The 12,031-nt window shown below is 34.9% G+C and overlaps 1 protein-coding gene across 5 annotated transcripts in view; it reads right to left on the reverse strand.

The window, feature by feature from the left end:
• The window catches only part of LOC122473291 (A disintegrin and metallopeptidase domain 3-like), a 147,060-nt gene that overhangs the window by 103,524 nt on the left and 31,505 nt on the right, over positions 1-12,031 (reverse strand). For all 5 annotated transcript variants that reach the window (XM_043563629.1, XM_043563611.1, XM_043563651.1 and 2 more), the window contains 2 exons: positions 2,736-2,812; positions 1,628-1,805 (listed from right to left, as the gene is read on the reverse strand). In XM_043563629.1, coding sequence (XP_043419564.1) covers positions 1,628-1,805; positions 2,736-2,812 — 255 coding nt within the window. The remainder of the gene's footprint in view (positions 1-1,627; positions 1,806-2,735; positions 2,813-12,031) is intronic.

The raw sequence follows: 12,031 nt of genomic DNA on the forward strand, positions 1-12,031 counted from the left end.
ATATTTAAGTACAAAAGGGTACACATCAAAATGATTGCAGTGGATTCCACAATTTCATTTGCCTCTAGAAAATGGCATATGATCCATTCTTATTTTCCTTACATATGTGTCTATTTAATATTTTAATAGATGTTAACCAATATATTTAAAGTAATATTAAGTGTAATATAATTTACCGATAAGTAAAAATGTGCATTACCCTTTTAACAACAAAAAGGAAATTTACTCCACTTTGAAATTTCCTTTTTGCTATTAAAAGATAATGCTCATTTTAAATTTCCTGTTTGCTATTAAAAGGATAATGCATATTTTTACTTATCATTAAATTATGTTACATTTAAGAGGCACATGCACCCCAATGTTTATAGCAGTGCTATCAACAATAGCCAACTAATGGAAAAAGTTCAAATGCCCTTCAACTGATGAATGGATAAAGTTGTGGTGTATATATACAATTGAATACTAGTGAGGATCAAAAAGAAGGAAATCTTGCCATTTGCAACAACGTGGATGGAACTAGAGTGAGTGTACCATGCCAAGCAAAATATGGCAGTCAGAGAAAGACAAATATCATATGATTTCACTCATATGTGGAATTTAAGAAACACAACAGATGAACATAGGGGAAGGAAATGAAAAATAAGATAAAAACAGAGAGGGAGGCAAACCATAAGAAACTCTTAAAAACAGAAAACAAACTGAGGGTTGCTGGCGGGGTTTTGGGTAGGGGGATGGGCTAAATGGGTGATGGACATTAAGGAGGGCACTTGTTGGGATGAGCACTGGGTGTTATATATAAGTGAGGAACCACTGGCTTCTACCCCTGAAACCAATACTACACTATATGTTAATTAACTTGAATTTAAATAATTTTTTAAAAAATCTATATACTTATAGATCTACATTTATAATTAGATATATTTAAAAGAATTGGAACAAATACTCCAATATTCCAAAAGCACTATCTCTCTATAGACAATGAGATTTAGGACAATTTCTTGCCACTTTTCCACTTTTAAATTTTCTATCAAAATAACACTTTGCTACAAAGAAAAAATGTATTGAAAAGGAAAATTCTGAGAAAGAAATAATCAGCAAATTTGTGTAACATTATATTAGTAGAATGTTAATTCAATAACAATGCAAATATGTATATATGCATCAATATATTTGCAATTAGGAAAATGTGAGAATTTTTATTGTTTAATTATATATGTTTATATCTATTACATTTTCTATATATCATATGTCTAAACATAAAAATATATAAAAAATTTTTAACGTTTATTCATTTTTTTTTTGAGAGACAGAGAGTGAGCAGGGGAGGGGCAGAGAGAGGGGGAGACACAATCTGAAGCAGGCTCCAGGCTCTGAGCTGGCAGCATAGAGCCTGATGCGGGGCTCGAACTTACGGATGCTGAGCTCATGACCTGAGCCGAAGTCTGACACCCAACCAACTGAGCTACCCAGGCACCCCAAAAATATATTTAAAATAAATATCTTACAATTGAAAATTTTAATATAATCAATATCAGTTTAAATCTGTTTTCCAAATGTAACACATTCCAATGTGAATAAATTTATCAAAGATAACACAAGTGAAGATCACATTTAAGTAGTTACTTACTTCTGATTTCACAAGTATCCGGTAGGACTGATCTACCACTTGGGTCATGGGATAATTTTCTTGTAAGGGCAAAAACTCAATTTTATTATTCTTTATTTGATAAAGCATATGCTCATATGCAGCTGCAGATTCCAATGGTTCAATGCCATAACTGACGTTCTCCAACTGCAATAATCCCCTAAATATTTAAACACATAAAAAAGAAATAAAAAGATAATTAATATAGAGTACCCACTGGAAATGTAAATCACCATTAAATAAAAAATTTTATAGAAATTTAACAGTGGTGCTTATGGTCTAATATCTAAGAATCATCTCTTTGTACTTTGATAAACTTTCAAACACAATTTTATAGCTTCTCTCTATTATGCCATTTGGAGTCATTGTGGTTCTAGTGTGACTAAGAAATTTGAATATTCTTCAAACTAGTTAGTGGAAACTATTTCTGCATAAGTATTATGACTGCATGCCTGGGACAGTGATTAAAAAAGAGAAGGAGGGGGGCGCCTGGGTGGCGCAGTCGGTTAAGCGTCTGACTTCAGCCAGGTCACAATCTCGCGGTCCGTGAGTTCGAGCCCCGCGTCAGGCTCTGGGCTGATGGCTCCGAGCCTGGAGCCTGTTTCCGATTCTGTGTCTCCCTCTCTCTCTGCCCCTCCCCCGTTCATGCTCTGTTTCTGTCCCAAAAATAAATAAAAAACATTGAAAAAAAAATTTAAAAAAAAAAAAAAGAGAAGGAGGAAAAGAAAGTATATGGGAAGAAACACAATCAAAGTCTCTATTTTCTTTGTCTTCATTCTATCCTTCAAGATGTTTCTGAAAATTAAAAGATCACACAAGATTTTGGGGACGCCTGGGTGGCTCAGTCCACTTCAGCTGAAGTCATGATCTTGCAGTTCATGGGTTCAAGCCCCACTTCAGGCTCTGTGCTGACAGCTCTGAGCCTGGAGCCTGCTTCAGATTCTATATCTCTCTCTCTGTCTGCCCCTCCCCCATTCACACTCTGTCTCTATCTTTGTCTCTGTCTCTCAAAAATAAATAAACTTAAAAAAAATTTTTTTAAGACCACACAAGATTTTCAATCATGTTCATCTCTAGAAAATGCCATTACCTGAGTCCAGAACAAGTGCTAAGTGTCACAACTGATTTTGGAACCTCTGCGGCGTATCCTTGATAAAGGCAATGGCCCTAAAGAGGAGTATATGAAGATACATTCATGAATAATTGGGTTTTTTTTAAAGTTTTTATTTAAATTCAGTTAGTTAACACACAGTGTAATATTAGATTCAGGTGCACAACACAGTGATTCAATACTTCTATACAACATCCAGCGCTCATCACAACAAGTGCATAAATGATTTGTAAATAAAGTTTTTGGTTTATCCTTACTTCCTAAACATCATCAAACATTCATATGTAGCCAATACCATATTATCCACCAGATATTGCATTACTTGCAATCTCTTCCTCTTAACTCTTTTTGATTAAGAATAATCATGACTCTTATCCTTCCCCAGATAATCCTTACTATAATTCTAATTTTTTTCAACTTCCTTTACTGCATCTTTTCTTTGTAAGCCACATTTCTTGAATGTATAGTTTATAACTACTAACTTTATGTATCTCACAGTAGTAATTTGACTTCAAATCTGAACATTTCACTTATTTTTTAAGTTACCCAAAAGCATCTTAAATGATATTTCTTTTTTTTTTATTTCTCTGTAATATCTCACCATGTTTATCATCTTATTCCAACCTCTCCTCTCCATGGACTTTCACAGCATTAGTATTCCCAGGTTCTCCCCTATTACTCTCTTTCAGTGAATATTCCCATCTCTCCCCTTAAAATTCTAGTGATTCTACAGTCAGTCTGTTCCTTTGCTAACGCTATGCTATTATGATTCACATTCTTTCCTATGAATTTGTTTATATGTTGTTATTATACATTATTAGCTGCCATACATATTATTTCCATTCGTTCCAGATAGGAACTTTCCTCACTGAGAGGCAGTGGCACAGGTAATACCTCTTACCACCACAGGCTGAAATAGCAGAGGTCCAGTAGAGCTAGAAGAACAAAGCACAACAGAATAACTTTAAAACCTACAAGAAAGCTAAATTATCATTCAAATAACACACTCTAAATCTAAACTTAAACTGGGTGACTGCTTTCAAAAACAGAAGACTTAAATATCAAGGACACAAGCAAAAATCACCCACTATATCAAGAACTGAAGAAAAAAAAGAGAGAGAGAGAGAGAGAGAAAAAACAACTAACTGATGCCAATATTGATATGAGACACATGTTGGAACTAGCAGATAAGATTTTAAACCAGCCATGGAGAACTGCTTCAGTGAACAATTACAAATTATCTTGAAAGAAATGACAGAATAGAAATAAAAGCCACAAAGAAAGCAAATAAATTATTAGGATAAGCTCAAAAGTAAAGTGGAGATGACAAGGGTTAGAATCTCTGAACTTGAGGACAGATCAGTGGAATTTATCCAATATATGAAAGAGAAAAATGAGCTAAGAAAATCCTAGAGCCTCAAATAAGCTGTGGAACAATACCAGATCTAAAATATATATCAGAATCCAAGAAAGAAAACAGAGAGAACGTGGAGTTGAAAAGTACTCAGAGAAATAAAGGCTGAAATTCTGGTCAGGAAGATAGAGTAGGAAGCCCTGGACCCCCTACCATAGAACAAATACACCAATTTAGCAGTAATACATGGACAAATTCTCTTTATGATTAATCAAAAACTAATTGAAAGGCTTCTGCACCACTCTAGGAGAATGCAAAATCAGACTCATTAAAGCCGGTATGGAGATTTGGTATACCTTACATCAGGGACACTGTCCAGGGCACTGCCATATGATCACAAAGAGACCCTTCATTTCCCAGCTTGACCAGGGAAGGAAAGGGATTTTTCACATATCAGGTGCCCCAATTTTTCTGAAGGGGCTACCAAAAGAACTGTGTCACCAGTCTTGGAGTCCTGATGAGTTCAGCACAGCTAGCAACCCAGGCAAAAATAAGGGTGGTGACTTGGACTAGTTACACATAATTGATCTGCAACACAGAGTAATTGATCAGCACAGAGTAAGTTAATGCAAATTCTATCTTTCTGCCTTTAACTAGAGAAGGAAAAAGTTTATTCATGCATGCAGTGCCCCACTCCACCAAAACTGCTCATAGAATTAGCATCTGTCTCACCAATCCTGGAGCACTGATAGACCCGGTACAATCTAGTTGCCTCTACAATCTAGAGACCAGAGATAACAGTTTGGAATGGTAGATACCTTTGATCCTCCTTCCTAACCAGCACAGAGACAGCAGGACAGCTTCTACCTGAAGAAATAAAAAGTTAGTAGAGGCCCCCAAAATCAATGGCAAGGCTGATTTGGGGAGTCCGCATCTGCATAAGGCCAGTTGGTGAAGACTGGGAGAGGTGACTGCTTTGACTATGAGCCAACAACCCAAACAGTGAGTCAAGTAAAATGAAGAATCAGGAAAAAAATGTTTCAAACAAGGAACAAGATAAATCTCCAGAAATTGACCCTACTGAAATGAACTTAAACGATTAACATTAGGGAGAAGTTAAAAAGAACTCTCAGACACAAACTTCCAGCTACAAAATAATAAGTAATGGGGATATAATGTACAGTACAGTGACTGCAGTTAATTATTCTATATTATACTATATTGTCTATTTGAAAGTTGCTAAGAGAATAGATCTTAAAATCCAGTAACTGTATGGTGATGGATGTTAACTAGAATAACTGTGGTAATGATTTGACAACATATACAAATACTGAATCATGTTGAACATCTGAACCTGATATAATGTTAATGCCAATTATACCTCAATAAAAAAATAACTCTCATAAAGATACACACTGAGGTCAAGAGAACAATGCATGAACAAAATAAGAATTTTTTTTCTTTTTGTTTTTAATATAATTTATTGTCAAATTGGCTAACATACAGTGTGTAAAGTGTGCTCCTGGCTTTTTGGGGTAGACTCCCATGGTTCATCACTTACATACAGCACCCAGTGCTCATCCCAACAAGTGCCCTCCTCAATGCCCATCACCCAGTTTCCCCTCTCCCCCACCCCCCAATTAACCCTCAGTGTGTTCTCAGTGTTTAAGAGTCTCTTATGGTTTGTAAATATTTTTCCCCTTCTCTTCCCCCATGGTCCTCTGTTAAGTTTCTCAAGATCCACATTATGAGGTAAAACATGATATCTGTCCTTCTCTGACTGACTTATTTCACTCAGCATAATACCTTCCAACTCCATCCACATTGCTGCAAATGGCAGGATTTCATTCTTTCTCATTGCCAAGTAGTATTCCATTGTATATATAAACCACATCTTCTTTATCTATTCATCAGTTGATGGACATTTAGGCTCTTTCCATAATTTGGCTATTGTTGAAAGTGCTGCTATAAACATTAGGGTACACGTGCCTCTATGAATCAACACTCCTGTATCCCTTGCATAAATTCCTAGTAGTGCTATTCCTGGATCATAGGGCAATTATATTTTTAATTTTTTTTTTAATTTTTTTTTTCAACGTTTATTTATTTTTGGGACAGAGAGAGACAGAGCATGAACGGGGGAGGGGCAGAGAGAGAGGGAGACACAGAATCGGAAACAGGCTCCAGGCTCTGAGCCATCAGCCCAGAGCCTGACGCGGGGCTCGAACTCACGGACCGCGAGATCGTGACCTGGCTGAAGTCGGACGCTTAACCGACTGCGCCACCCAGGCGCCCCTATTTTTAATTTTTTGAGGAACCTCCTCACTGTTTTCCAGTGCAGCTTCACCAGTTTACATTCCCACCAACAGTGCAAGAGGGTTCCAGTTTCTCCACATCCTCGCCAGCATCTGTTGTTTCCTGAGTTGTTTGTTTTAGCCACTCTTCCCGGTGTGAGGTGGCATCTCAGTGTGGTTTTGATTTGTATTTCCCTGATAATGAGTGACAAACAAATTAATAATTTAAAAAAGAGATAGGAAAATTCACTAGAAAGTTTCAACAGCAGACTAGATCAAGCATAAGAAAAATATCAACTTAAAGACAGGTCTGAGTAGCAAACAGACTAACTTACTGGGGTATTATCAAAGCCTAACTGACCTGGGGAAGAGAAATACCCAACTCCAGCCCACTTGGGCCATTCTGCCCCACCTAAGGAGGAAGAAAAAGAAAAACTGAGAAAGATTTGTGATGTGCATAGTCCAGAGGCACAGGCCAAGTAAAACACTGAAAGTTAACCATATGACTAAAGAACACTTTTCTCCTCACAGCTGACCACTACATTACTGAAGGCATATTTATAGCAGTTCCTTTCACCTGCTACATCATGTCCAGCTATTGAGAAAAATACCAAAGGCAAAAACACAATTTGAAAAGACAGAGCAAGTATCAGAAACAGACATGGCAGGAATGTTAGAATAATATTTATTATTATACTAAGTGCTCTAATGGATAAACTAGACACTGTGTAAGAATAGATGACCAATGTAATCAGAAAGATAGAAATCCTCAGAAAGCACCAAAAATAAATGCTAGAGATGAAAAAACACCATAACAGAAATGAAGAGTATCTTTAATGGCTCACTGGTAGTTGAGAAGTGACTGAGGAAAGAATCTCTGCACTTGAGGATATATCAACAAAACTTTAAAATCTGAAAAGAAAAATAAAAGACTAAGACAGAAGAATATATTCAAAGACTATGGTACAACCACAAAAGTTGTAACATACACATGATGGGAATAACAGAAAGAGAAGAAAAAGAGAAAGGAGCAGAAGATATATTTGAACAATAATAACTGACAATTTCCCCAAATTAATGTCAGACACCAAGTCACAGATCCAAACAGCTCACAGAATTCCACACAGAATTAAAACAAACAAACAAACAAATAAAACCCACTACACCTTGGAACATCATTTTCAAACTACAGAAAATCAAATATAAAGAAAAAGTCCTAAAAGAAGCCAGGGGGAAAAGACTTTTAACTATAGAAGAACAATAATAAGAATTACATAAGATTTCTCTTCATAAATCATGCACACAAGAAAAGATTAAAGCAAAATATTTAAAGCATTGAGAGAAAAAACACCCTGCCAACCAAGGATTCTATATCTTGCAAAATTATCCTTCAAAAAGAAAGAAGTAAAGAATTTATGAGACAAACAAAAATTGAGGGAATTTATTGCCAGCAGACTTGTTTTCAAGAAATATTTTGAAAAAATCCTATATAGAAAAGGAAAATGATATAGGTCAGAAACCTGAATCTACATAAAGGCAGACTGCTGATAAGGGAATATGATAGTAAAATAAAAACTTTTTTCTTATCCTTAACTGATATAAAATTTGTTCAAATAATAGCAACAATGTATTTAACTACATATGTTTATATGGACACCTTATATATCAGATATACATTTTATATTCATATTTCATATATATATAATATGCTTATATATAAGTAAAGTGAATGAAAGCAATGATACAAGGGATGGGAGGAAAGAACTAGGGTTATTTTTTATTATAAGGGACTCACACTACCTGTGATATGATACAGTATAATTTGAAAGTGGACACAGTTGAACTCAGCAACATCATCAATCAACTGGATATAACTGACATCTATAGACTACTTCATCCAAAAATAGCAGAATACACATTTTTCTCAAGTTCATAAGGAACATTCACCAAGACAGACATTCCGAGCCATAAAAAGTACACTAGCAACTTAAAAGAATAGAAATAATACAATGTCTGCTATTAGACCACAATGGAATTAAATTACAAGTCAATAACAAGAAGATAGCTGGAAAATCCCAAACACATGCTTCTCGGGATGTTTGAGTGGCTCAGTTGTTAAGCGTCCAACTCTTGCTTTTGACTCAGGTCATGATCTCACTGTTCATGAGTTTGAACTCCCATACTCTCAGCACAGAGCCTGCTTGGGATTCTCTCCGTCTGTCTGTCTGTCTGTCTCTCTCCCTTTCTCTCTGCTCCTCCCTCCCCAGCTCATGCATGTGTGCTATCAAAATAGAAGAAAATTTTTTTAAAAACTTCATGCTTCTAAAGGACACACGGATCAAAAAAGAAATGTCAAAAGAAATTTATTTTTTTAACTAAATAGAAATAAAATACAGCTTTTCAAATTTATGGGAAGCAGCAAAAATAGTGTTTAGGGGGAAATCTATAGCATTTAATGCATATATTTAAAAAGAAGAAAGTTCTAAAATCAACAATCTAAGTTTCCCCCTTAAGTAACTAAAAAAAGAAGAGCAAATTGAATCCAAAGTAAACTAAAAAAAAAAGGAAATTATAAGACACTGAAAACAGGAAATCAACACAGAAAATGAATAAAACCACAAGCTGGTTCTTTGAAAATATCAATAAAATCAATAAGCCTCTAGCTACACAGTCTAACTTAAATGAGAGAAAATAATTACCAATATCAAAATTAAAAAGGCAACATAACTATGGATCCCATAAGTACTAAAAGATAATATAGGAATATGATGAACAACTCCTCACCCACAAATTTGAAAATGTAGATGAAATGGACCAACTCCTTGAAGAACACAATTCGTCAACCCTCACACAAGATGAAACAGACAATCTGAATGGGTCTGTATTTATTAATCAAATATAAAATTAATAATCTTCCAAAACAGAATGCAGAAGGACCAGATAGGTTCATTGTTGAACTCCTCCAAACATTTAAGGAAGAAATTATACCAATTCTCTACAAACTCTTTCAGAGTATAGAAGCAGAGGGAATACTTTCTCACTCATTCTGTGGGGACAGTATTATCCTAATACCAGTCAAAAATATTAAAACAAAACTTCAGACCAATGTCTCTCATGAACATATATGCAAAAATCCTTAGCAACATATTAGCAAATCAAGTCCAACAATTAAAAAAAATAATTATAAACCACCAACTACTTGGCTTTGTCTAAAGTATGCAAAGCTGGTTCAACATTCAAAAATGAAGTAATGTAAGGTAAACAATTACAGAAATAGGTTAAAAAAGAAAAATCAGTAAAATCAGTAATGTTTCACAGGACAAAATCAACATGTAAAAATCACTTGATTTTATATACTAACAAATAAAACTTTATTAGTTTAAAACTAATAAACTTGCTTTAAAAGCAAACCCATTTATAATGGCACCCAAAAGAATAAAAAAGGAATAAATTTAATAAAGAAAGATCTATACCCTAAAAACTATAATACAGTGATGAAAGAAACTGATGACGATGCAATAGTAAGATATCCTGCATTCAGGAATTTTAAAAAAATATTATTAAATGTCCATACTACCTAAAGCAATCTACAAATCAACACAATCCCTAATTCACTGGAATTCTTCACAGAACCAGAAAAAAAAAAACTAAAATTTTTATGGAACCACAAAAGAACCCAAATAGCCAAAGCAATCTGGAGAAAGCTGAGGAATCACAATTCCTGATTTCAAACTCTATGGCAAATCTACAGTAATCAGAAAATTATGATATTGGCTTAAAAAAACAACAGATAGAATAACAGAACAGAATTAAGAGCCTAGATATATACCCAAACATATAACATCAACTAATCTTTCACAAGGGTACCAAAAACACACAATGGGGAAAGGACAGTCTCTTTAATAAATGGTGAAAAAAACTAAATATCTAAATGCAAAATAATGATATTGGACCCCTACCTTACACCACTTAAATAAAATTAACTTGAAATGGATTAAAGACTTAAAGATATAAAGCCATAAAACTAGAAGAAACACAGGAAAACCTCCTTGATGTTGGTCTTGGCAATCAGTTTTTGGCTTTGACATGAAAATCACAGGAAAGAAAAGCAAAAGTTTTAAATGGAACTGCATCAAACTAAAAAGTTTCTGCACAGCAAAGGAAATACTCAACAAAATGAAAAGGCAATATATGTATTGGGAGAAAATATTTGCAAACCACATATCTGTAAGAGGTTAACCAAAATATACGAGATATTTATATAACTCAACAGCAGAAAAGCAAATAATCCAATAATAAATGAGCAAAGGACATGAAAAGATGTTTCTCCAAAGAAGATATACAACAGATATATAAAAAGGTGCTCAACATCACTAATCATGAGGAAATGCAAATCAAAACAATGAGATATCACTTCTTACCCAATAGGGTGGCTTTTTATCAAAAAGACAAGAGATAACAAGTGTTGGCAAGGATGTGGAGAAAAGGGAACCATTGTATGTGGTCAGTAAGAATGTAAATGGGTATGGTCATAATGGAAAACAATATGGAGATCGCTCAAAAAATTAAAAACAAAACTGAACTATGATTCAGCAATCTCACTTCTAGATATACATCCAAAAGAAAGGAAATCAGTTTCTCAAAGAGATATCTCCATTCATTGTTCATTGCAGGAATATTCACAATACCCATTATATGGAAACAACCGAAGTTTTCAAGGATGGATGAATGGGCATAGAAAATGTGTTATGTATGTGTGTGAATATTATTCACCCATGAGAGAGAAGGAAATTCTGCCATTACAACAACATGGATGAACCTAGAGGACATTGTACAAAATGAAATCAACCTGACAAATACAAATACTGTAAGATCTCACTTAGGTGTGAAATCTAAAAACAAAAAGTTGAACTCATTAAAACAGAGTAGAATGCTAGTTACCAGGTGGTGGGGGTTGGGAGAAATGGAGAGATGCTAGTCAAAAGGTATAAGCCTTGGAACTCCTGGGTTGGTTAAGCTTCCGATGTCAGCTCAAATCATGATCTCACGGTTTGTGGGTTTGAGCCCCACATCGGGATCTATGCTAACAGCTTGGAGCATGGAGCCTGCTTCAGATGCTGTGTCTCCCTCTTTCTCTGCCCCTCCCCAGCCTGTGCTCTCTCTCTCAAAATAAATATTTTAAAAAAAGGTATAAGCCTTAAGTTATAAGATGATTAAGCTCTGGGGATCCAATGTATAGCATGGTGACTATAGTTAAAAATAATGTGTTATACCCCTCCCCCACTCATGCACTATCTCTCTCCCTCTCAATAAATAAATAAATAAATAAATAAATATAATAACGTGTTCTATACTTGAAATTTGTTGAGAGTAAACCTTAAGTGTTCTCACCACCCTCCCCCCCACAAAATTATATATATATAAAGTTATACATATAGTTATATACATAAAGATTTATATATACAAAGTTATGTATATATAGTTATATATAGAGAGATTTATATATATAAAGTTATATATATAGAAAAGGCTGGGGCGCCTGGGTGGTGCAGTCGGTTAAGCGTCCGACTTCAGCCAGGTCACAATCTCGCAGTCCGTGAGTTCGAGCCCCGTGTTGGGCTCTGGGC

Source organism: Prionailurus bengalensis, chromosome B1, assembly GCF_016509475.1.
Source record: "Prionailurus bengalensis isolate Pbe53 chromosome B1, Fcat_Pben_1.1_paternal_pri, whole genome shotgun sequence".
Lineage (NCBI taxonomy): Eukaryota > Metazoa > Chordata > Mammalia > Carnivora > Felidae > Prionailurus > Prionailurus bengalensis.